The 25,577-nt window shown below is 43.9% G+C and overlaps 1 protein-coding gene and 1 pseudogene across 2 annotated transcripts; both read left to right on the top strand.

Moving 5' to 3' along the window:
- The first annotated feature begins 1,400 nt into the window (after positions 1-1,400).
- Positions 1,401-1,795, top strand: LOC310702465 (small ribosomal subunit protein eS25-like; annotated as a pseudogene). Its single transcript has one exon. The product of its transcript is annotated as a small ribosomal subunit protein eS25-like (transcript).
- Positions 1,796-12,800: 11,005 nt separating this feature from the next.
- On the top strand, positions 12,801-24,426 carry LRP11 (LDL receptor related protein 11). Its single transcript, XM_083496527.1, has 8 exons — positions 12,801-13,715; positions 16,062-16,219; positions 16,979-17,120; positions 17,591-17,716; positions 18,017-18,220; positions 19,110-19,280; positions 19,634-19,735; positions 22,619-24,426. Exons 1-8 carry the CDS (start codon positions 13,181-13,183, stop codon positions 22,771-22,773), a joined length of 1,593 nt encoding a protein of 530 aa, XP_083352653.1. The 5' UTR covers positions 12,801-13,180; the 3' UTR covers positions 22,774-24,426.
- The last annotated feature ends 1,151 nt before the right edge of the window (positions 24,427-25,577 follow it).

The raw sequence follows: 25,577 nt of genomic DNA, 5'->3' as shown, positions 1-25,577 counted from the left end.
GCTGGCGTACAGCTTCCAGGTCATGTGGCCAACATGACTAAGCTGCTTCTGGTGAACCAGAGCAGCGCACGGAAACGCTGTTTACCTTCCCGCCCGAGCAGTACCTATTTATCTACTTGCACTTTGACGTGCTTTCGAACTGCTAGGTTGGCAGGAGCTGGGACTGAACAACAGGAGCTCACCCTGTAATGGGGATTTGAACCGCCTACCTTCTGATCTGCAAGTCCTAGGCTCTGTGGTTTAACCCACAGCGCCACCCGCGTCCCATATTCAGTATACTTTGCTTCAAATTCTGACTTTCTCAGCACAGATCAGGTATCCATTTTTATCCTGGGTGACTTACAGGCAGGGTGGGGGAGAAATTCAATTCGGCTCAATTCAGAGTTTCAGAAGCAACATACAAACTAAAAGGCAGTCAACCTTTGAAACTCACACTTCTTTGAATTTTGCAATGCAGTTCTCCAGCCAAGTAATGCATAAAAAGTATATACTAGGCTAAAAAGCATGCCTATAAATGCATATACTGGTGAGACTAACCTACAAATACACATTATACTGGGAGGAAATTGCTTGCTAAAATATGTATACTAGGGAAAATTTGCACTAAAATCTGATAAACATTTATGAGGACTTTTTAAAAATGCAAACTGATGTGGAAATATGGAGAACTGAAGACTGAAAAGATGAGAAACTGAGAAAAACAGAACATGATATATTTACCCATCCCTACCTACAGGCTAGTCTGTGGCAGCTTTCAAAGATACAGTTCTACTATATGAAAAAAGTTGCTGGCTGTCAGAAAAGTCAACGGAGTGCTTAAGAACTGCTTTCCCACAGAAGAATGCTCCTTTGTGTAGCACAGTATGTTATGTCCAAAATTGCTTTGTGACAGACACTGAAGTAACAAGTTAAAACACATGCTGATACCAGAGTCTGCTTCCTCTTAGCCTTCCTTAGCTAAACATCAGCTTAGCTTAGGCCTTGGGGCAAGCAGATGTACAGCATTTCTCAAAACCAAGTTTTTACATTCTTGTTGGGTGCTGAAATGTGTGTGTGTGTGTGCCGTTCACCTGGAACTGCTATTCGTTTTATCCCGTTTACCTTTTGCCCACAGAGATCTTTTGTTACAAATGCCAAGAAGTTATTCTTTATGATTTGTCTACCTGTATGAAATTCAAAAGACAACTTGCTGTCATCTCCACCCCCAAGTCAGCATCGGTAGCTTCACACTGTAACCACTGCATGGATCGTCTCATTGGTTGGCAAAGAGGCTGGTGGCTTGCTGCTTCCCCTCCCCGTCTCCTCCAAGGCTTCCATCTGGCACCAGACCAATGCCTCTCTCTTGTCCTGCCTCAATAGAGACCAGCAAAGCTTTCTGGCCAGAAATCACCTAGGGAGAAGCAGCTATGGTAGCCGCTCCAACAGTACCATGCCTCCAAAGGATGATAAGAAGAAGGAGGACGTGGGCTAGTCAGCCAAGAAGGACAAGGACCCCATCAACAAGTCCGGTGGAAAAGCCAAGAAGAAGAAGTGGTCTAAAGGGAAAGTAAGAGACAAGTTGAACAACCTTGTTTGGTTTGACAAAGCTACTTACGACAAGCTACGCAAGGAGGTGCCAGACTACAAACTCATCCCACCTGCCGTGGTCTCTGAAAGGCTGCAGATTTGAGGCTCCTTGGCCAAGGAGCTTCTCAGCAAAGGCCGAATCAAACTGGTGTCCAAGCACAGAGCCCAGGTCATCCACACATGAAACACCAAGGGGGGGGGTGCATCAGCCATGGATGAGGATGCATGAGAGGTTCTTGGGTGGTTTTTAGACTCTGTACATCACGGGGAAAAAAGATTTCCTGAAGGGGAAAAAAACAGACTAGCAAATTTATAAGGCATGGTGAATTATGTTAACCACCTGCAATGTAGGAAAAAAACCACATTTTTGATGCATTCAGACTTGTAGGTTAAGAACCCACAGGTGCCGGTGTGGCAGTTATGACAATGATATATCTCAGCAAATCTGACACATCAGATGTTAAGTCAGGCAAGAAATACAGAACACAAACTTCCTCTGAGTCACAGGGTCCTGCAATGCCCAGCTCTAGTAGTCAAATACTACCACCCCCTCATCAGAGGTAGATAGTTAAATTGTACAAGACATGAGCCATTCCCAATAAAAATTACTAGGATGAAGTTATTTCAGTCCACTGGCTTGGAATGCAATCCAACAAGCAGGAAGGTCTCAGACAGGTGTCCTCTGATCAAGCATAGGGTCCCTCTCCAACAGTGGAGGGTCTCTCTGCTGGTCTGTAGTTCTCCTCCCTCTCCATGGTCTCACCTGTTCCCACTTCATTCTCAGCCCCCCGTTGTTACTTTACTTGTCATCCAACTAGAGCATAAAACTCTTCATCTCAGGGTCGTGGGTTTGAGCCCCAAGTTGGGCAAAAGTTTCTTGCATTGCAGGGAGTTGGACCTTCATGGTCCCTTCCAACTCTATGATTCTATGATCCATCCATTATGCCACAGAATTGCCATGTGAACCCTGAGCAATACAAGACACAAGACATTAACACTGTTAAAGTAGAACCTTCTTCTTGCCTGAATAAAGAGAAGAGCCACACTATACTTGCAGTAAAGAAAGAATCAAGGGCTCCAGGAACCCACATGTTCAGCAGCCTGGAGGGGATCAATAGTTTATTTATTAATGTTATTATTAAAAATGTATACTCTGCTCTTCAATGGTCAATCAGTACAGCTCACTAAAGTCATGAGATGTGACTTCTGAAGGAGTTAAATGGGGGCTGTAGAATCCAGAGAGCATTCCTTTTTTAAAAGGTTAGGGTGGAATTCAACATAGCACTAAGTGGGGAATGCACACAGGGAATGAGGTCTGCTTGCACAATGAGACTTTTCCACCCTCTCCTCTCCCTGTGTGGCCCACCTACACACACCCTAAAACTCTTCTGAGTCGTCCCCCCCAACACTCCTAAGCAGATTTAGGGGACACACAGAGGGTGCAGGGGGAGGAGAAGAGGGTAATTCATGTTTCATAAGTGAACCAAATTACACACAACAACAACTACTACTACTTAGTTGAATCTCATCCTAAGTCTGTAGTTCTCTGCATGTGCTCAGAGGCACGATAGTACTTTTCCACATTTTTTTCCAGTGTTAAATCCCAACAGTGGTAACAAGTTTCAAGGCTAAACCCTGACTCAAATGAAACTTCACATGTTGACCTTTATGCTTAACAAAGCTCCTTCACTCTGACCAAGTCTTTAGTTATTTCTCCATGGAAGACAATACCTATTATCTCCCATGATTCAATGAATCCCAACTTTCCTTCACCAATCCCTGACAAATAACTCAAGACACAACGTTTCTAATTCCACAGAAAGGACTTCACTCTTCCATTTTGCAAAGAGAACAAATGATGCAGTTTATCACCCAAAGCCTAATCATTTTGTGATATACTGCTCTATCTGAAACGTGTGTGTATTGGTGCATCATACATTATGACTAAGCTGCCTGCAACTGCATATGTACTAAATTGTAGTCCTTGCATCATGGTTCAGTCTATTTCAGCACAGAATGTTGCGACAGCTTGGTGCTAATGTGCATATCCATTTATTGTCTATAAAAAAGACACCAATGTTATCTAGTTATTCCTTGATGGAACATTCCTTCAGCAGGTTTTCTGAGTGATAGGGCAATGGGGAACTAATCAACAAGTTTCACTTAATGACACAGAATAACTCACATACTGTTGCAGTACAACACTCTTAAATACGTACAGGAATATGAAGAAAATCCTGCTGGATCTGGCCAAGTGCCCAACTAGTCCAGCATCCTGTTCTTACAGTAGCCAACCGGTACCTACGAGAAGCCCACAAGCAGGACCTGAATGCAACAGCATTGCCTGAAGTTCACCACCAAACCAGGGAGCCTTCCAGACTCATCAGAGAGGACAATCAGGAGCAATTGCATCTATGACCTTTCTTTTCTCCCTCAGAGAGAGAGTCCCTCAGAGTCCATAAGTGTCTGGGGTTGACCATTTTAATGGGATCTCTAACCCTGCAGAGGAGGGGACTGGCACATAAGAGCAAACTTTGCCACTGGTACTCTGACCATGGCAATTCGGTGATCACCGCTACTCCCAATTTTCAGACCACCCCTCTCCCAGCCAGAAACAAAGGTCACTGTGTTGGGTACATCAGTGTTACTGGCATTAACTATGGGTGCCTGCCTATGACATAAAAAGGACAGTGCACTTAGCATTCCATGCCACAAACTGGGCATGCACAGCTCAAATTTCCCATTAACAAAATATTATAATTGGATAGCTGGGAAAGGAACGTTTATGGGAACGTTTTTCCACAAAGACAAGAAGCCAACTCTCTCCCTCCCTCCCTCTCCCTCTCTCTAGTCCCATTGATTTCAATTGGACTTACACATAAATGACTGTTCTGAAATGTGGCCAGAATCAATGCATGAAGTATATAAATCTGCCACTGGAAGTATATCCAGGTAGAAATTTCACCAGAAAAAGCATCTATGGAAAACATAGGGAAACCTTGGAAAGCAAGGCATGATGACTGCATTGGCCACCCTCTCCTTCCATCAACCATGTGGAACAGTGAAGAATGAGAAAAGGTGTGGAATTATCCCAGTCATGTCAATGGTAAAGACCGGCAATGCCAAAACCGTGCAGCTGATCTTCTTTCGCAGGACTTCCTGTACGTGCCATTGGGCTGTGAACAGTTTTAGCAAATAAGGCAAGGGTGGGGAACCTATGCCCTTGAAGATGCTGCTGGACCTCAACTCACATCATCCACTGCTGGCATGCCCAATGGTGACAGTTGGCCAGGTGTAGTCCAATAACATCTACTAGATGGACACTGTTTCCTTGCCCTTGAAATCAGGCATGTGAATCAATGCAGAACAGCAGCAACAAATGGTTGAACAATGATGGCAAATATGCACCAAATTCCCTCTGTGAAAAGAACAGAAACATTCATTTTGTGTGCTTTGGTGATGCCATTTCAATGCTAATGAGATAGCGGTAATCTAATTATTTGGCAAGAGTCAGCTGAACAAGAAAGACCACTGTTATTTTGTTTCATGTGGAAATGTAGGCGTGTTTTCATGAGATAAGCCCAGAGAAATGCCTTTCCTTCCAAATTATTCTTACTGGAGGAAAATGTGGCTGTGTGTTGCAATTACGGCTCATTCTCATACATTCAAAGTCGCAGATAGAACATAATAGTAAATTTCAAGGGGGGAAAAACCCTGATTTAGAATAAAAACATATAAAGATTTTTCTGGCCACAATTCAGAGAAATGTGACTAACACCACACACAGCTAGCAAAGCTTTAAATGATTACACTATAAAATAAGGCGTATAGACCACAAATCAGCCCCAAACTCTGGCATATGGGATACTAGATTTGAGATTTTGCAGCTAACACTGATAAATAGAGAGGACCTAGCAATCATATCCAATGTGCAAGCTGGTTCAGTTGTAGCCATTGAACAAGTGCATATTGTTGTCACTTTCTTTATTGCAAAACAGTCTGGGTAGGGTTTTTTTTGGTGGGGGGGGAGTTTGACATGCTAGAGCGCCAAATCAACTTTAATTGCACCACCTGAATTTTCAGAGAGAAAATGTATAGGAAGATTCCCTTTGCTGCATTTCAGGTTTATTCATTATTTGTCTCAAATTTTGTTACGGAGTGGGGAAAAAGCTCAAAACAAGCCAATACTCTTGGTTAGAATTGTAAGGGCTGTGGGGAAAGATCACAAAAATCAGACAGAGCAAAGGAAGATTAAAACTTCATGTGAAGAAAGGGAAATGATTATCATAAAGCAACAGATTTCAAGAGGGATAACTTTAAATAAAGGGATCAGAGTCATGTTGGGAAAGAAAGAAGATAACAGAAGGTGGATGAGAAAATGTGCTCCCAGAGGTGTATCCATTCCTAGTGATCACAACCTGTCAGGGATGGAGAATGTGTCTCTCAGAGAGAATGGAAGTACAGAACTGTCTTGCTTCTGTTTCCCGGTATTGCAGCCTAGACTTCTGTATTACAGCATGACAGATAAAGTTGTCCTTGCTGGAATCATTGACCCGGACATGGAGGAAAGAATGCCCCATGTCATCTCCTCTCTATCCATCTCTCTTCCTCCTTTATTATCTCCTTTCTTCACTATCCCCCCTCCACATTCTTTCCGACTCCTTCCTCTCCCTAACTATCATCCCCACAATATTAGGCATTGCAATATCCTGCTATATTTATTGTTGGCTGGAACAGCCAAAGGCCTCAGGTGACAGATCCTCACTTTCAGAAACCAGGGTGTGCTCCAGCAAAATCGGGTCCCAGTCTCCCAGTAACTCTAGAGTTATGGAGAAGACACAGCCATAGCAATAAGGAAGGAGAGTGGTTCCCCATTATTATTTTGTTGTGGGATATGTGTGCTTTGCGTGCCCAGGCGGAGACCCCCAACCCCAAGAGCCACCCAGAAGAAATGAATGACTCATGACAACATGTTATGGGATTAAACTGGCCACAACTTTATTTAAACTTTCAGATGTAGGAAGACCATTGGGCGTGTATCCCTCCCAGTCCCCAGCCAGGGATCTGGGGCACATCAGGGTAGTCAGGTCTGTCTGGGAAGTGGGCTGGCTCTGGAAGACATTTGTTTACAGAGTGTCCGCGCCCATTTCACCACAACACTGGGGAGTGCACTGACAACCTTTCAACGTATGGTCAGTGACTCCCCTCCAACTTAGCCCCTTTAACGGAGAACCCTGGAATCACAGCTACGGGGGGGGAGGGACATCACCACTTCACCCCCCCCCCATTTAGGGAAGATAAACTAAAGGATTCCACCCAAGGCCTAAAACTAAAGTTGTGGCATCTGCTATGGGGAAGGTGAAACCTGCCAATGCAGGGAAATTCCTTCCTGGTCCCTTAACAGCAACCATCCTAAGGCTGTAGCAGCGCCTGCATACCTGTAAAAGAAGTTAACCTGTAATAAAAGAGCATTAAACAAAGGGAGGGGAGGGAAGGTGAACCTCTGGAGCCGACTGCACGCTATCAGGTAGGATCCACCCCTTTTAACTACGCGAAGAGCTCTGCCTTCCCCTGCCACAGATAGGTTCATTAGAACTGAGGTTTGGCAGGAACCTCAAAGGGCCATGACATGGGGAGGTGGACCAGGAACTTTCTGCCGTTGTCTCAGGGATGGGGTGCTGCGAGCGTCCATGCAAAGGGCGCCCTCCGGTTGATAGGAGAGCGGTCATGACCCCATTTTAGTCATATCTGCATGTGCCAAGTTTGTCTCGCTACCGATCCGTTGTGACCTACTTGTCCTACGGTTCTCGCATTCACTCAGCAGAGGCCACCTTCTCAGCAGGTACTTGCCATACTTTGGCATGAGAGGGCCATTCACCGTCCTGGGTGAATTTCTCCCTTAAAGCCACAGACAAATTAAAAGATAAACCCTTCAAATAAATTGCTTTTCTTCCATTTGCCATTTGCTTTTTTAAAAAACAAGATTTGAGGGATTTCTCCTGGCACCAGTTCCTCGCTGTACTCATCTTTTACGCCACGTGGTGTCTACCGAATGCTGTGCAGTCAATTATGCAGTATCTGGGCAGAGAAACAATCTCTGCACTCTCACACACTCTATATAGTAAAATATATCATACAATTGGCTTTTTTTTAAAAAAGTAGTTGGTGAAGAGAATCTATATGGGGGGTGGAGCAGGGATGGAAACACTGCTTCTGCACACTTTTCTCTGATTTAATTCATATTAGGAAAGCTAAAGGGGAGGGAGGGAGGGAGAGAGAGAGAGAGAGAGAGAGAGAGAGAGAGAGAGAGAATCTGATTGTGTGTGTGCCACTTGCACTCAAGGCCAGAGACAGCCTTAGAAATAATCCAGACTGATATAAAAAAAACACTTAAATGACAATATTTTATATAAATGAATGTCTTGCACCTGTGACAGCTTATTGCTATTTGTGAAGCAATTATCTAAATCTGAAGAGGGGGCTTCTCCTATAACTGCTGAAGGTTGGGGAGATGTTGTTTTTGTGTTGATTTATATTCAAATTAGCTTGCAATATTTTGAAGAAAAATTAGGAGATTTTTCCTGCCTGTTGTTTTTAAAACCTCAACATAGCTGTACTGTGCAGCTTTTTAAAAAATAGATTTCATGAGATTCATCCACTTTGGGGATCAAACCCCAAAGTGAATGAATCCTTTCTGCTAACTTACTACCTACATGTATAACTGTTCTTAGCATCTCTGAGCTTGCCAGACATCTCTAAAGTCTGAAGCTAATTGTAGTGAATTTTCTTGATTTCAACACCACCCAGACCTAACAGGGGCACACAGGGCTGAAGGGAAGAAGTGGAAACAGAGGAACAATCCTCTGCTACAAGCTCCTAGCTTTTCCCATTCCATGCAATTTAGAGCCCCAGATGCTGTTGGACTCCAGTTTAGCCAATGGTGCGTGATGATGGGAGCTGGACTCTAGCAACATCCAGAGGGCTGCAGGTTCCCCAACCCTGGTTGAGATTCAACCTGACTAATTTATTCTGAGGAGTCTGATTTAGCAAGAAGGGGAAGCAGCAAAGGTTCTGGGGCCTCCATGAGATACCCAGGTGCCAACACCTTTCCTAACCTGAATCAGATGTTGGATGCAGCAGTTTGTAAGCTGAATCCCATCAAGGTGTAGCAAATGTAAAATAGATTAATGAGTGATCCTATACAGACCACTCCTTGCTCGGCTGTACGTTGCCACAAAGCTAATGCACAATCTCCAGATTTGTGCCTGTGTCCAGGCTGAACTACTCTGTGCTTTCTAACACAACATGTCTTGTTTTCTGTATTTGTATCACACTGTCCGTTAATATGTAGGAGAAGAAAGCTACAGTGATTCCTGCATTTGCTCAGGAGCTTATGAGATTAAAGTCACTTATTAAAAACCCTATAATTTTCCCATTATACCAAATGCATAGTCTGGCCATAGTATTTAGTAAAAGTATATGATCTGGATAAGGTAAAGGTACCCCTGCCAGACTCTAGGGTTGTGCGCTCATCTCACTCTATAGGCCGGGAGCCAGCACTGTCCGCAGACACTTCCGGGTCACATGGCCAGCGTGACAAGTTGCATCTGGCGAGCCAGCGCAGCACACGGAACGCCGTTTACCTTCCCGCTGGTAAGCGGTCCCTATTTATCTACCCGGGGGTGCTTTCAAACTGCTAGGTTGGCAGGCGCTGGGACCGAACGACGGGAGCGCACCCCGCCGCAGGGATTTGAACCGTTAACCATGCAATCGGCAAGTCCTAGGCGCTGAGGTTTTACCCACAGCGCCACCCGCATCCCTTATGGATACCAAACGATTATTATTTTTTAAAGTTGCATTGGTCTAATCAGGCTAGAACACAGCAATTCTGGTTACATGGTTTTGTTAAACTGAGTTGTCGTGGTTTGTTTCATCAAAAGGGCCTGTATAACTTGTAACTGAACATACACACTTTGATACTATTCTACTGTAGCTCTGAAGTAGAACAACTGATTTAGGCGTGTCGGAATGATGCACAATCATGCAGGAATTAGCATCAATGAATCTGGAAGTAGCCACAAAATCTCATAAAGACGTCACAAAAAGGGGCGGGGCGGGCTCATGCGTGCTCCACCAACACAAACGGGGGTCTTGAACACAACCCTCACACAAAACAAGGATTGCCTATATTCAACTTCTTATCTGTGTCATAGGAATCTGCCATGTTAGAAAGAATTCCTCCTACAATTTGTATTATAAATCTGAGCACATTCCAGTGATGGAGATGGAAGTTAGATTATAATAGCAACATTTTTACAGAGTGCTCAAGCCAGCAGCCTAATGAATCATAACTATGATTTTTGAGAATTTCTATACAGATTACATTAACAGCAGTTTCCTCTACATTCTCATTCCCTTTTTACATCCCTCTGAAAAAACTGAATTTTGAGCTAGACAATGAATAATTTACTTAACCACTGAGCTGATAAGCAATCTGGTTTATGTTTATGTTTTATTCATTCTGCAATATCAGTCAACAATTAATACAGAAAGATGGGACAGATATCTTAATAACCCACACCCAAGAAGTCTGTTGTAATAAGTAGTAAGCTGCTGCCACCTTCTGAAGAAAACCTAAAATTACTCTCGTTATAGAAGTCCATCTGATTGTGCATAATTACAGACATATTCACAGTTAGGAACGCTTAGCCCCTTCTCTAACCATTTGTGATGTCACAGTCTCAGATGTGAAAATTCTCAGGCAGCCACCATTGGGAGACTGAGTGAGCCTGGCAGAACTGGGCATTAAGGGGTTTTGGAGTGCTACTTTAGTGAGGAAAGGAATTTCCAAGAATTTCCAAATATTATTTTGTTGATCAGATCAAGCTCTACTCTGCCCCTAACTCAGAAATCACTCAGAACGCACACAGTCCGAGTTCTCTCTATCTCTCTCATACACATACACATGCACACAGTCAAAGAAAACTATGTTACAACAACAGCATTGAAAAAAGAATGAGTTCATATCTTAGAGGAACACCATCTTCCATGCAGAGGCTAAGAAGGTACCTAGGAAGGTACCGAGGCTCCCTTGCACCCTTGGGAAGGAGCTGTATCAGCACCTCCAAAGCGAGGAGAGACCATGGAGCAGAAACTCAAAAAGTTTGCTTTTCATTGCCTTTCACTCTCTGCCAATGACCCACCGCAGCCATCAGGGTTGGGTCTGCTCTGCTCCACCTCCCCTCCTCCTCCTCCATTGGTCTATCTGTCTGAGTGTATGGCAGGCTCATAGACACTCCAAGCCAGAGTGGAGAGGAATGATTTTTGCACCCACTGCACCTGCTCCCTCAGTGGGGCCTCACCTGGCCAACCCCTAGGTACACCCCTGCTCCCATGCTTGTCTGAAAGCAAAAGACTGCAGCCCAATAGATGGGTTGCAAGCCTCTTGGGCACTCACATCTTCAAAGCAGGGCAACTTCTATCCCCACTCTGACTTCCATGCATTGAATGCCAAGTCAGGAAAGGATGCTATAGGTGGCAAGGAAAAGGGGATCTTGTTAGTCTACCAATCTACCAAGAGCACTCATTCATAGGTACAGAAAGCATTTACATAGTAAAAGCATCCCAGCATCTAACTATCTGTTATCTTATTTTATTGCAGCCTGTGAACAAACTATTGGATACCAAACCAATAAACACTAGGATGATTCTTCAACATCAACTTCATTGGACTGGTCATGGTGTTCAGATGCCTGATTATATCGTCTTCCAAAGCAACTATTCTATTCCCAACTTAAGAATGGAAAGTGAAATACTGGTGGACAACAAAAGAGGTTTAAAGATGCTCTCAAGTCAAATCTTTAGAAATGTAGTATAAGCACTGATAACTGGGAAATACTGGCCTGTGAGCACTCCAGTTGGAGAACAACCTTTACCAAAGGTGCCATGGACTTTAAAGAAGCACAAACTCAGGGCTAAAAGGAGAAACAAGCACATTTGGAAAACCCTCACCGTGATCAACTCCCTCCCAAAAAGCTATGTCCCCACTGTGGAAGGACATGTGGATCCAGAATTGGCCTCCACAGTCACTTACAGACTCACTGTTAAGACTATGTTCATGGAAGACAATCTTACTTGGCTACGAGTGATTGCTAAAGAAGAAGATCTTCTCTGTGTTCTTTGCTGTTGCTATTGTCAAGTACTGCAAGGGGGAAAGAGCAAGATGGGCATTTGGCTTCTTGATAGATTATTTTGAACTACAGTAAATGGAAGAGATGCACGAAAGGAAAGAAGCACTGATGGCTACTTCAGAGGTTTATTGCTCTGTATCATTCAGAAATGTTTTAAAATTGCTTCATCTGGGGTGCTTGTTTAGTCTAATAAACTTCTATCACATGTATAAATTCAGATGCTGTTTTCCCTCTTCTAAGAGAAGTATGGACTAACTCGGATAAAAGTTTGATTTTTTTAATGCCAATTCACAAAATTCACATAATTGAGTGTTCCACTACATTATAAAAGGAGTTAACTCTTCATGCAGAGTGAATGAATAAGGCCATCCATTCCATCAATGCACAGGCCTTTTAGATAGTCAAAATGATTTGTAGAGGCTGGACCACTGGCATTTCCATTCTCTTCTTACCTAGGGATCCTGCTTGCAGACTTGAGTCCCATAACTCTAACTATCTCATCCTCAGTTACAAATGACCAAGAGTACAACATAGGGCGAGTATTAAGACAGCTGGCGGTGAATTAATTATGTAGTGAGGAATTTCTTCCTATACTTTAAAGCCAAGGAGGGACAGAAGGGAGCAACTGCCCCCCCATCAAGTAAAACAATAGAAATTCTTAACTGACCAATCACGTAGGTTCTGCCCCCTCTAACAAAGTCCTGCCCCCCTAACAAAAATCCTGGCTACGCCCATGAGCCCATTGATTCCATTTGCTGCAAGAGGTGTTTATAGGTGTTCTGTCCTATGTTTACATTGTGTTCTGTACTACCCTTAGCATTTGTGGATGCAAGGTTGGTTAAACATAAAATTAATAAATCAAATACTGCTTGATGCAGTTTTGGAAGGCTTTTGGAGACTCGGTTTGTTCTCCTTTGGAAGCATGCCAACTTGTTGCGTGCATAAAGCCAGCGATCCATTTGGAACCGGGCAGATTAAGCACCAAAGCGCATGATTCGCGAGCAGCTAATCCCACTTGCCGTTTATACCCGGCCGGCTCTCGCGCATAAGCAGACCCGCATCTCCAAACAATTCCGCCTTCGGACGTGAAACATACGGCGTAGCGGAGAAAGCGGGAGCCGGGATCGACGGCCGCTGGGCGGAGCTTTCCTCGAGTCGCCCTCCGCCTTCCGCGCGCGGGCGGAGGCTCGGAGAAGGCGGCGCCAGAGTGCGCCTCGGAGCTGTCCAGCGCTCGGTGGTGCTGATCGGAGCCGGGCTGTTCCCTCCGCGTCCCCGGCGGGGAGGGGCCACCATGGGGCGCCCTTCGCCGCCGCCTCCTCCGCCGCCTCCTGGGCGGCTCTGGTAGCGGCGGGGCTCTCCGCCTGCCCACCCAGCGTCCCATCGGCTCTCTCGCTGGCCGGCCTCGCTGCGGCCCTCTCGGAGCCATGGCTGCGCAGGTGCCAGGCCCGACGGGCCTGCCTCTCTTCCTCTCGCTGCTGCTCTTGCCGCTGCAGGGGTGGGCGTCGGGGCAGCTCCGGTCGCCGGCGGCGGCGTCCGGGGTCGAGTCGCTGCTGGAGGAGTTCCGCCGCCAGCTGCTGCAGCAGGAGCCCCCAGGCGGCGGCGGCGGGAACGAGCTGGCGGAGGTGGCAGCAGGCCGCTGCCGCGGGGGCAACGGCGGGCCGTCGGGCTTCTTCTCGGCCAGGCCCGACACCATCATCCGCACCAAGGACTCCATCGCGGCGGGCGCCACCTTCCTCGACTCGCCGGGCTCGGTGGCAGGGCCCAGGCAGTGCCTGGACGCCTGCTGCGCCGAAGCCCGATGCACCCTGGCCGTCGTGCAGCAGCCGCAGCAGTCGCCCGCCGCGCTGCGCTGCTACCTCTTCAACTGCACCTACCGCGGCCGCGCTGTCTGCCTCTTTTCCCCGCAGCGCGGCTACAGCAGCTACGGCCTGGAGCCCAGCAGCCGCCCGTCCGCCCCGGGTAAGAAGGGGCCTTCTGTCCGCGGCAGCCGCCTTGGGGCCTTTGGGGTTTGTTGGTTCAATGGGCGCTCTGAGACCGGCACTTGGTTGGGGGCGTGGGGACGAGACGCTTTGCGGGGGCCCGGGAGGCTCTTGGAAACGGAGCGGTTTAAGGCCTGGAACTGAGCCATGGCTGTTGGTGCTCACCTTAGACTTGTACCAAGAAGGAAATAGCAGTTGCTACAGGGTGGCCTTGTTTACATACTAGAGCTTCTGTCGGCAGCGGAGAGGAAGGGGCCGGTTGGTGCGGGGGGCAGAAAGAGGGCAGCTCTTTCTCCTATGGTGACCCCATAGATGGAGTGAGATGAATCTTTGTACAGTATATATTATGTAGGCACCCACTGTGCTTCAGGCAGACTGAGTGCATCTTTGTGCCATACCCTTTTTCTGCCTGGGCCCCCTTGATTGATTGATTGATTGATTGACTGACTGACTGACTGACTGACTGACTGACTGATTATTTAGTTAGTTAGTTAGTTAGTTAGTATACCACTCTTCACCTGCAGATCACAGGGCTGTTCACAACATCTCCGTGTCCCTATTACAGGCCTATGTAGTGGTGGATGGCGAGCAAGGTAGTGGGCTTCTCCATTTTTTATTTCCTTCTCGCCCAACCTCTTCTCTTGTTCGAAAAGTATACATAAAGCTGACAGACAAAGTGGCAAAAGTGTCGCTCACTTCTCCTCTCCTCTCCTCTCCTCTCCTCTCTCAATTCTGTGGGTGATATCCAACTGAGGGGTAAGCAACATGACATCCTCTGGATGTTGCTGGACTACAACTCCCATCACTCGTGCTGGCTGGGGCTGATGAATCTAACAACATCTGGTGGGCACCACCTTGGCTACCCCTGAGCTAAGATATATTTAGAGGAGACCCATTGAAATAAGTGTCCTTGGATTTCACTAGATCTGCGCCAAGTAGGATTTAGTTCAGTATCACTCTCTGGGTGGTATTCAACTAAGTTTTACTCAGAGTGGAGCTGTTGAAATTAAGGAGCCTACCTTAGCCATATTCATTCATTTCAGTGGGTCTACTCAGAGTAAAACTTAGTTGAATACCACCCAATATATTGTTAAGGTCCTTCATGAACACACAAAGGCATGCATGAATTTCCTTCCTCAGCACGTAGCCGCAGTGCTTTTGCATTGGTGTCAAGCAGCTCCCAGTCAAAGACTCTCTGCCCACTCAGGTGAGGATGACACAGTGTCTGTGTCATTGGCGGCAGCCCTTACAGAAGCATGACTCACTTGCTTCTGCGCAAGGCACTTCCATGTAGAAATTAACACATTATAAACACGCCAGTCATGATGTGCAGACACTGGGGATCTGCAGTGAATCACTGCTTTATATGTAGGGACATTGCTCAAGCAGAATCTTCAAATGTTAAAATCTTTGTTTGCACAATTTGTCGATTTCTGCACATAGAAATCCTGTGATGAGTGAAGTGGCATGAACACGCAGGTCTGGCAGTTCCAAACATGCAAATGCATGCAGCTTTGGGCATTTGGGGAAGGGCACTTTTCTACCTTCATTTTCAGAGCACAAGGAGGTTATTGCAACTCATTTTGCATTACTTACAGAAGATATTTGCTCTCTTACAAGTAAATGAAAGGTTGCAGTTTAAGCATGCTAATGCTGAGAAGACAAAAATGCCTTGATGATGAGCAGAGTGGTTTTTTTCACAAGACTGGTGTGAACCACAGCCAGTTTTCAGACGTAAGAGCCAAGGTCTTTAGGTTCTAGAGAAAAATGTGAGTACTCTCAGGCAAGCTATCTCTTTTCTTTCTTTTTAATTTGGTAAGAAGCAGGGAGAGAAACTTGCCTGGACTGAGAGGTCCATGCCTCTGCTTCTGTTCTTCAACAAGTTTATTGCATTCACTAGCAGAGAGAGCTAGGGAATGGAAAAGAGGAGAAGTGAACAGCTGCAGCAACAACTGCACCTCTGCTCAGACTGGCAAGGGACCAGCACCAAGTGACTTCTATGTTTGTCCATTAAAGAGTGAGGATTTTCACCTCTTGGGAGGCTGTGGAAGCAGCTTCCCCAGAGAAAGAGGCATTGAGAGCCCTCAAAAGTTCCATGAAGGCTGCATGAAAACTGAGTAGGATCTCTGTGTGGCCTTCTCAGTCCTCTCCTTCCAGTCCAATGAGTATGCCTGCCTCCCTTCTCTTTCCCATCTCACAGTGCTGTGCCTTCACCATCCAAGTGTGTTTCTGTGAAGGCACTTGTGTGCCATAAGAGAACTCAAAACTTGCCAGGGATGTGTGCTCTCTTTTCTTTTAGTAACCAGATTGCTTTTCTTTTATTTAGAAGCTGATGAGCCACCTCTCAGCAAGGCAGGGAAAGACATTATGCTTCAGTTGCCCGTTAACTGGGTGATTCTAGATGGCCGAGAAAGTAGAGATGACCATGGAATCATACAGTATGAGTGGAGACTGCTTCAAGGTGCCCCTTCAGTTGATATGAAGGTACCTATAACTTTGCAGTGCAAGTTAATTATTTGCTAAATTTTGTCCTGGTGTTGGAAAAATAACAATGTGAACTTTTCAGAGTGCATTCAGATAAAAGCCAAAATGAAATGTTTTAGAGACTGTAGACTGTTTAGTTGATATTCATTTCTCAAAGCTGGTATTTGTCAGGAAATTGGGTTACTACATATATACGTATACTGTATGTATATATTGCAAATATATTAAGAATATGGGCATTTAGCCTTAAATGAACATGCCTTGCAAACATTCCTTCCTCATATTATGCATAAGGGAATGAATATGTGTTTACTATTATCTTATATGGAATCCTGCTGTTTGGGTTTATTATTTAGCCCTGCAGTTGGCATGAAATCTTCATTAAGAAGGAAGAAGTTGAAATGGGTTGATCACCTTTCTGTTTATTTTTTGATATTACTCTTAGGATACCACTGCACTTCTTATGGTCAAATATTTATTTTCTGGGCCTGTGCTCTTTGCTACCAAAAGAGCACTGGTCCAATATGCTGAAGCTTTACTACGTTTTTACACTACCACTACTCACTGTTTCCAATTTCAGTCTCTATATATATATTCTTATCAGCTGCTTGGCAGACTTTCAGGTCTGTGCTTGTGTCAAAGCATGGATGTTGGCTTCATTCAGTAGCATTCTGCGATCTTCTGACTGTGTTACTATAAAATACCAAGGGTGTGAGGAGCAGGACTTGGTCAATTAATGCCTTGGTTTCTTTGGGTCAGGTACCACAACCCGGAACTCTGAAGCTCTCTCATTTGCAAGAAGGGAAATACATGCTGGAGCTGACCGTGACAGACACAGCTGGCCAAAGAAGCTCAGATAATGTCTCAGTGACCGTACTTCCAGTGGGTCACTCCATGTTAGGTGAGAAAACGGTTGAAATAATATTTTTGCAACCACATGGTATCTGTCAAGCACTGTGAACTGAAGAAGAGAATGAGAAGTCTCATCGCACAAGCAAACTTACACTTGTGCAATGTTGATATTGCCCATAATTATGAAATTGACAGAGCTTACTCTCTAATGATGAGGGGGGGAAGGGTGTGCCATTAAGAGCTATCTTAATGCTTTTGTTTATTATGTATTATGTTGTTGCTGCTATCTTTATCATTATTTCATTTATATGCCACAATGCCAAAGGAGGCTTGTAAGTGGCTTTAGAATTTATTTATTTATTTATTTATTTATTTATTTATTTAACCACTTTTGGTGAAGGGCAGTATAATAATCTCGTAATGTATAGTTTCTGTAACTCCCATTTCAGCATTTCCAGTTTTAAATAACTCAGTTTAGTGGTTCTCTTTTCATGTAACTTGAGAGTTGGTTTGTTACAGGATGTTTTGGGGTATGTTCGCGCTACCAGTTCCTCTGTGATGATGGTTGCTGCATTGATATCACCTATGCCTGTGATGGAGAAGAGCAGTGTCTGGATGGGTCTGATGAAGCTTTTTGTCAGAAATGTGAGTAAACAGCACATTGAGTTTACACGCATCTTTTACTTATGCACCTTCAAATGGACATTCTTCCTCTACAGACTTGCAGAGGAAAAATGTCTGTTGACAGGAGGGGTTTCAATTCAAACCACACCTGCAGATGGAAAATGTCAATGGGGCTTGCTGTCACCAGCAATCTCCTGATCAGCATTGCAAGTGAGCTCCTTTGAAAGTGCACTCTCAGTGTCAGTCATCTGATTATTTGAGTGTTTAAACAACATACACGCACACCCCATAAAGACAATGTCTGTGTTTTAATTTATTCAGTTACTTCAGGACAAAAGACAATAACTCACCCAGTCACTAGCTTCATCCAGCAAAACAGCATTGGACAAACTAACGATGTCAACAAGGAACTTGCATTTGAAATCACCCAGAAAACTACTGTAAGCAATCAAGCATCTGATGCAGACAAGATCAACAAATCATCCTCTCAAGGACCAAAGAAACAAATTACTGGGTTAATGCCAGGTATAATGAATATACCTTAAATATCTCTGACATTAGCACACTGCCACCACAGTGCAAGTTTGATGTCATGTTTTGCAGCATTAGTATAGTTCTCAGTATGCCTCTTCCTAAGCACTTATAACCAATACAGGCCATACAATAAAGACCACCCTCCGGTGCAGAATTAAAGCCCATTGATCTCAATTAAATTTGAAGAAAATGTTGCGTGTTCTGAGCCTGATCATAGAAACACTGTTTTCCCTCCCCCACACATCTCTGATCATGGAGGTATTTATCATTGTGTATGCTATGAGTAAGAAAGTGTTCTCACTCTGGTTAATTCTGATAGCTCTTAGTGTCATGTGCAGATTTAGAGCTGTATTCCGCATTTCTTAATTATCAAACATAGTGTTGCACAAGATTCAGAGTGGCAGGGTCTACGTAGAAAGTCTTCCTTGGCTGGTGTAACATGATACACCTTCATCCTGGACATGGGAAAGATTGTCAAAATGACCCTGAGCCTATACCTCTTAGCATTTTGCTGCATATTCCAACACACATTTCACCCAGCATCTGGCTCTAATAGGTGCCATATGGTCTCCGTAGCTGATTACTTTTGCGTGCCAATTACTCTTTTGCCTTTTCTACTGTGATTCAATTAATAACGTGAGATGGACACAGTTCTAGCCATTGATGTGGAAAGAGCAGAAGTAGTCAGGCATGTTAAAGCAAAAACAAAATCAATCAGTTTCATAGTTAAGAAACTGAAGTGTTATAAAATAGTGACAACCATTAAATCACATACTTAATGCAATAAGTACCAAACTTTAGAAAAGCTAAACCCTGGCTTATTTTTAGATGTTTTAGAAGACATAATGTTTATAGTTTCTTTTTCCTGCTTTAATTGCAGAGCTGTGCTTGGTGCCTCCTGCTGCTGGCCCCTGCAATGGCCATTTCCCTCGCTGGCATTTTGATGCTTTTTCTGGCACTTGCATACATTTCGTCTATGGCGGCTGCAAAGGCAATGAAAACAACTTCCTTCAAGAATCAGACTGCCTTGCTGAATGTGTAAAAGCTCATGGTAATAATCAGTCACTTTTTTTTTTAGAAGCGGGGAATATTGCAGTACAACATAACTGCAAAATCTCTTGTTTTTTTAGCTCAGAATAAGCCCCTTGAAATCCCAGGAGCTGCTTGAATAATCCTCTTATTAGAAGACAGGAAATATGCAGTGGCAGCCAGGAACAATCCTAATGCATCTGCAGCCTGTTAAGAGATGCCGAAGAGGAGCCCCTATGCTTCTACTCGATGATAGCACTCTATGTGCTGTAGTTACTGAAAAAAACATAGAAGGGAGGGCAGACTGTAAAGCAAATGATTTGTTATGTATATGGAATATGACTTATAGCTCTATATCCTGCTCCATATTTACAGACTCTAAAACCTCAGGGAAAGACACAGATTATAAAAATGAAAATAACATTGTGGTGTTAAAGGGCACTCCCATCGAAAAGAGCCATCCGGTTCCAGAAGCAGGTAATTACAATGCTGTATTTTTAAACTCAGAGAGTTAGGTGTCACTGAATGTTTTAATTCCCATTAATGTGCAGAGTGGGACTGATTAGAAACAAAACAAAATGCCTTAACCATACAATCTTAACAACTTGCATCACCAAGTAATCACAAGCTATAGGAATAACATCCCTGCATGATGGTTATCTCATTGATTGGGTCAGCAAGGGTGGTTTATTCACAGTTGTCCCAATCCGGATCTGGAATACTGACCTGCAGTTTGCGTTGGGGGAAAGCTTCCACTCATTTCAGTACCGTTATTGTCATATGCAGATTTAAGATATTGGGGGGGGCCTGATCCAGATCAGGGCCATAGTTGGGGGAAGGGTTAAAACTCCCCTATCCCCAACAGTGGGATCCTGCTCCAGATCAGACCTTCTATTCCAGCAATGGGGGCAGACTTTGGGGCAGACTTTCTTTTGTAATATGGCGCCCTGTACGAGCCCACAGTTTGGCACCCCCAAATGGATCTTCTCAATTTTGCACCCCCTCAATTTGGCACTCTGTTAGGGGGAACTGTCTACACCACCCTAAATCCAGCACTGCCAGCAATTTGTCTTTTCATAAAACTAAACAACTCCCACCCTGCACAGATATGCTTTGGCCCTCAGTGTAGATAATAGATGGGTTTCCTGACCTATTGGGCTTCTGGTATGCGGTCCTTCCCCCCAAGGACAGAAGGATGTCCTGCAGAAAACTCAGCATGATCCTGAGATAATATATGGCAGCCAGGTTTATAATACAGTGGTGCCTTGCAAGACGAAATTAATTCGTTCCGCAAGTTTTTTCGTCTAGCGAATTTTTCGTCTTGCGAAGCATGGTGTTGGGAAAGTTTTGGAAAAGCTTCAAAAATACCAAAAACCTCAAAAAAGGTTACCACACCGCGTTCTATGAGTTGCTCCTCGAAGTCAAGTCGCAACTGTATTAACGGTGTTAAGAAAAAGGAAACAAACTTGCAAAAAAGCAAGCCTATAGGGAAATTCGTCTTGCGAAGCAGCTCAAAAACAGCAAAACCCTTTCATCCAGCGAGTTTTTCGTCTTGCAAGGCATTCGTCTTGCGGGGCACCACTGTATCATCCCCATGACATGTAGGTTAGCACAAATTATTCTTACAGCAGTTGACAATTGATGGTGTGCACTTCTTTTCTGACAAAGATTTGTTTAAGGAAAAGTCCATCTATACAGTTTCCTAAGGCAGAACAAGCTGGACCTTAAAGAGAAACTTTTTAAATAACAAAAGCAATGGTGGGCTTATTTCCTGGTAATGACCCCTGTGTGAGGGTGCATACGGACTTACATAATTTTTGCACAACCACACTGCAGAAACATATGAGCTGCATTTTAGACACGCAGTCTTCTCCCTCCTATTGACCTCAGGGAAAACCTGTTCTTCCAGTTTGCAGCAAATGCCAGCTTTGCACAGTTCTCATGGGTACTGTGTCCATGCCAAAGCCTGAAAGCTTATCCAGTATGCAAAAAGCGTAAAGCAAGTGTTACTATTATAAGAAAAAAAGGGGCAGATTGATCAGCTAAACATGCAGAATGCTCAGAATGGAGAGGAACACAGGGGGAGATCAGCCTTCAGCTTGGAGGTTGTGTGCCCATATTTTTCAGAGTGAAGGCAAGGAGAGAGAAATCTGCAGCACTGTTTTCCTATTTGCAGGTACAGCTGTTTGCAGCGTTGATAGCCCTAAGCACTAAATTTCATGTGACCACATTCCTAGAAGTAGAGGATCCAATTTTCATGATCAGATATGAAGTCAAAATTCTGATGTAACTTGCAGCCATGGCAAATAAAAAAGAAATGTGTTGAAAACTGGCCTAAGCTTTATCTAGGTGCATGCTCAGACAGTAAACAGCATGGGTAGGCAAACTAAGGCCCGGGGGCCAGATCCGGCACAATCACCTTCTAAATCCGGCCCGCAGATGGTCCAGGAATCAGCATGTTTTTACATGAGTAGAATGTGTCCTTTTATTTAAAATGCACCTCTGGGTTATTTGTGGGGCATAGGAATTTGTTCATCCCCCCCCCTCAAAATATAGTCCAGCCCCCCACAAAGTCTGAGGGACAGTGGCCTGCTGAAAAAGTTTGCTGACCCCTGGTCGACAGCGTCCTGTTTATCAAAGTGACACAGACAACCATATGGTAATATTGCTACAAAGTCTAAATGGCAAGGTTGTTTTAAAACAGTTTCACTAGGCAAAAGTTATGTTTTTGTGCCCAAGGGGAGAAAAGCACCGTTACAATTCATAGTAGCTGCCTGGCTCCTTTCCCTTAACCCCCCGGCACTAAGCATCATACCTGCAAGGCACTCTTGCAAAACTTGGAATTGTTTTACTGGAAACCAAGCATCCTCTGTTAACTTTTTAAGAAAATCCTTTTCTAGTAATTGGGACAGCAGCCGGTGTCTAATGTTTTTAAGTGGGTTGACATTAGTGATGAAAGATAAATTTGGTTCATTTCACATTTTAATGCAAACCTACGTATTTTGCAGTTCCCAAAGCAACACACAAACCACAAGACAGCTGTCTTTTGAAATTCACACTTCTCCAAGTTTTGTGGTGCATCTCTCCAACCCAAAATTATGTATATTAGGGGGAAAGTGTGCAAAACCAAAAATGCTAGTTAGGAAAAATAAGGTACAAAAATATTAGGGGGGAAATCGCTTGGGGGGAAAATGTATATTCAGCAAAACGGCATACAAAAATGTATGTATTAGAAGAAATGTACACTAACATGCTGGTGAATTATTATTATTATTATTAATTATTTGGCTTTATATAGCACATTCTTGATTAGTTCCAGTGTTAACATTGTTTAACTGCTCCTTTCTTTCCCTTTCAAAGGTGCTGTCCTCCCTCTGGCTCTTGGGCTGGCCATCACTGCTATGCTGCTGCTCATGGTAGCTTGCAGACTTCGGTTAGTGAGACAGAAACTTAAGAAAGCCCGGCCCCTGATGTCTGAGGAATCCGATTACCTCATAAATGGGATGTATCTCTAAAGCAGGGTTCAGGTGACTTCCCTTTCCTTGAGCTTTCCTCAAAAAAAGTGTGCCTCTTGCATATTACACTTTCCTCTTTTTTTAAAAAAAGTAAAAACTCATGTTTAAAGAGAAAACACAGCAGCCACCTTCTAAAAGATTCTTTCTAACATCAGTGGTAGAGATGTTTGTAGCTGCACCAGCAGACAGACTGGCTTCCCTCTGCCAGAGCTCTAGGACTATCCTGTGCTTGTCAAGAAGGCAAATTCCATCTTACTGGGTTGTGTATCAGTTCAGTCCCATGAAAATACTGCCATATCTAAGGTAATGTGGCTGGAGTTAGCCCTGCGATGGATTAAATGCCATGTTCTCCAGGAACTGCCCTCTCCTTGTAATCCATAATACTCACTCAGTTCTTTTTTGCAACGAAGCATCATGCAGTGTTACAGCACCACTTTGAATATTGGTTTCTGGGTGGCTGATGATCCACATTGCTGCACCACTCCCATGTCCCAAGGGATGGCACAGGTCAGGGCATGGAAGAATACAGCAGTCATATAAGATCCTAGACACATCAATTTCCTGTTGTGTTGGCTCTCTGCATCTGGCCTTAGGTGAGAAATTAGATTCCTTTGACATACCGTAAATGATCTTTCTTTAGCTTCCTTTTACAGAAAGGATATTTATTTACTAATTTAAAACCAGTATTTTATTTTAAAATAACATGGCACTATTATCACTTCAAGATTGGTTCAAATAGAAGCATATTTTTCTACTCACCTACTTGCCTGGGGTTGCTTCTTACTTATCATAGGCATGAGATTATTTACAAGCCACTCTGTTGAAGTGCAGAGTTTCCCAAGGTGAAACATTAGGCTTGGTCTATACAGGCAGCAAAATGAAGTACTTGGATCTTAAAGTGGTATGAGTGGTTTGTATCACTTCAGACAGTGGAAAAGGGAAGAGAGATGTTTTAGTGTTCTGTTACACAAAAACAAACCTAGCAGCACAAGCAGAAGGACCGTAGGGGAGACTGGCCTCTGCTATGCTATTTTTCTAAACACAGTGAGGATTCCCACCCTTCAAGCAATCTCTTTATCATGGGCAATGAGCAGCATTATCCCCCGCTTTAAACTGAAGATCAAAAAGATGATAGCATCCCCAGCAGTCTGAAGTTGTATACTCTATGCTAATAGCTCAGGACTCTGCCACCTCATTGTGCTACAGATATGGACTAGGCCTTATGTTTAGCAACACATCCCATTGCTGCTATTGATACAACACTGCCTGCTTTCATGGAGCTTGAAAGATTCTTGCTGATTGGACCCTCACAGCAAAGTTAAAGTTTCAGTAGTTGCATCAATTTTAAAGCTCATCCCGTCGTCTGATGAATTCAATGTATGACTGAATTGTCGGAAGTGTTCGTTATACAGTAAAGTTTGTAGTCTGTGTATCAGCTTTCGTCTGTGAACCCTCCTCTTTATCCATCTGTGCAAAGAAGTTCCCATCCGAGGACCCAGGTACAAATCAATACAGAAAAGGCATGCAATGATTCTGTATGTCTCTCTTATTCTAATGAACTTACAACTTTGAATCCTACCGCAGACCTCCACATTGCCAATGTCCCAACCTGATAATGTAAAGTAAGAGATAATAAACCTATTTTATTCTTAATACCTTGCAAAATACTTGTTTTCCTTTCAGTAACTATGTAAACAAAAATCTATGTTAGCAGGGTTCTGTATTGTTGCAAAACAATGGAACCATAGAACCAATTCCAGAACCATAGAATTACAGAGTTGGAAGGGACCACACAGGTAATCTAGTCTGTGATAGCTGCACATGCATTCCTTTCACATTTCTGTCCCATTATAATATGAAGTTGTGTCTTAAACAATAAAAGGAGCCAGTATCAGAGCTGAGAACAGAGGAAAGGTTCTGGAGAAACCGACTAAGGGGAAGAGAGGTAGCCAGGGCTGTTTTTATTCTTAGCATATAATTGATCTCCTGCATTTCGTTAGCTCAGCCCCTCACCCAGTTTCTGCTTTATGTGCAAACTGGCCAGACATACGATAGATGGCCTCATCATGCCTAGTTGGGTTCTAAAACCTACTGCCTGGAACTGGGCTTCACTGTTGAACATGCGGTTCTCATAGAACACTTCCACCCAAAACAGTCTCCTCACATAGCAAATTAACATACTGAGAAGCTTAGGCTAGAAACCTTCTCCTTGACAGCCAGTTTGCCAATTACCACTTTGCTAAGAAGCAGGCCTCTGTGGAGTTTGAAAGCAGCAGGTCTGCTGTTGTTACCAGCTGCTTTGCATTATTAACTGATTAAAAAGAGAAACATTTGTGTTAAGGCTATGCCGTTAGTTCTCTAACCAATAGTCCCATGTACAAATTACTTGTTTGACACAAAATTATGGTGAATGTTAACGTGACTTTTAACAGTAAATTGACAGTACTTTCAGGTATGTGGAGCTAATGTATACTTTTTCACCTGCTTCTCAAGAAAATCATGTGACCCAGGGTGGAAGTGCTGCTGTTAAGGAAAAGCCCCACTACATGCTAATGTAGCTGCACGCTGCTTTGCTCCATCATCTTTGATTGCCTTTCCTTGCTTATCAGTTTAGAGTTACAACCTCATTTTTTTGTCCAAATGCTAAGCTTTACAAATAATTGTTATAATTTTTCACAGGGGCAGGGCTGTAACTAGTGGACTTACTATTGACAGTGCTATTACGAATGTGTTTTCCCCTTCTTCGCACTATTTTCACTGCAGATCCATTTTAACAAGAAACGCCTGCTCTATGAGGCTACCAA

This window comes from Podarcis liolepis (assembly GCF_965112155.1).
Source record: "Podarcis liolepis genome assembly, chromosome: 3".
NCBI classification, from domain to species: Eukaryota; Metazoa; Chordata; class Lepidosauria; order Squamata; family Lacertidae; genus Podarcis; species Podarcis liolepis.
This window is presented reverse-complemented; position numbering and strand designations above follow the sequence as displayed.

Bases quoted from the DNA above. Each gene is read 5' to 3' on its own strand.
- LRP11 (XM_083496527.1), top strand. From the start codon at position 13,181: ATGGCTGCGCAGGTGCCAGGCCCGACGGGCCTGCCTCTCTTCCTCTCG. The intron at 19,281-19,633 runs GTAATAATCAGT...CCATATTTACAG, and splicing joins TGAATGTGTAAAAGCTCATG to ACTCTAAAACCTCAGGGAAA. The intron at 19,736-22,618 runs GTAATTACAATG...TCCCTTTCAAAG, and splicing joins CCATCCGGTTCCAGAAGCAG to GTGCTGTCCTCCCTCTGGCT.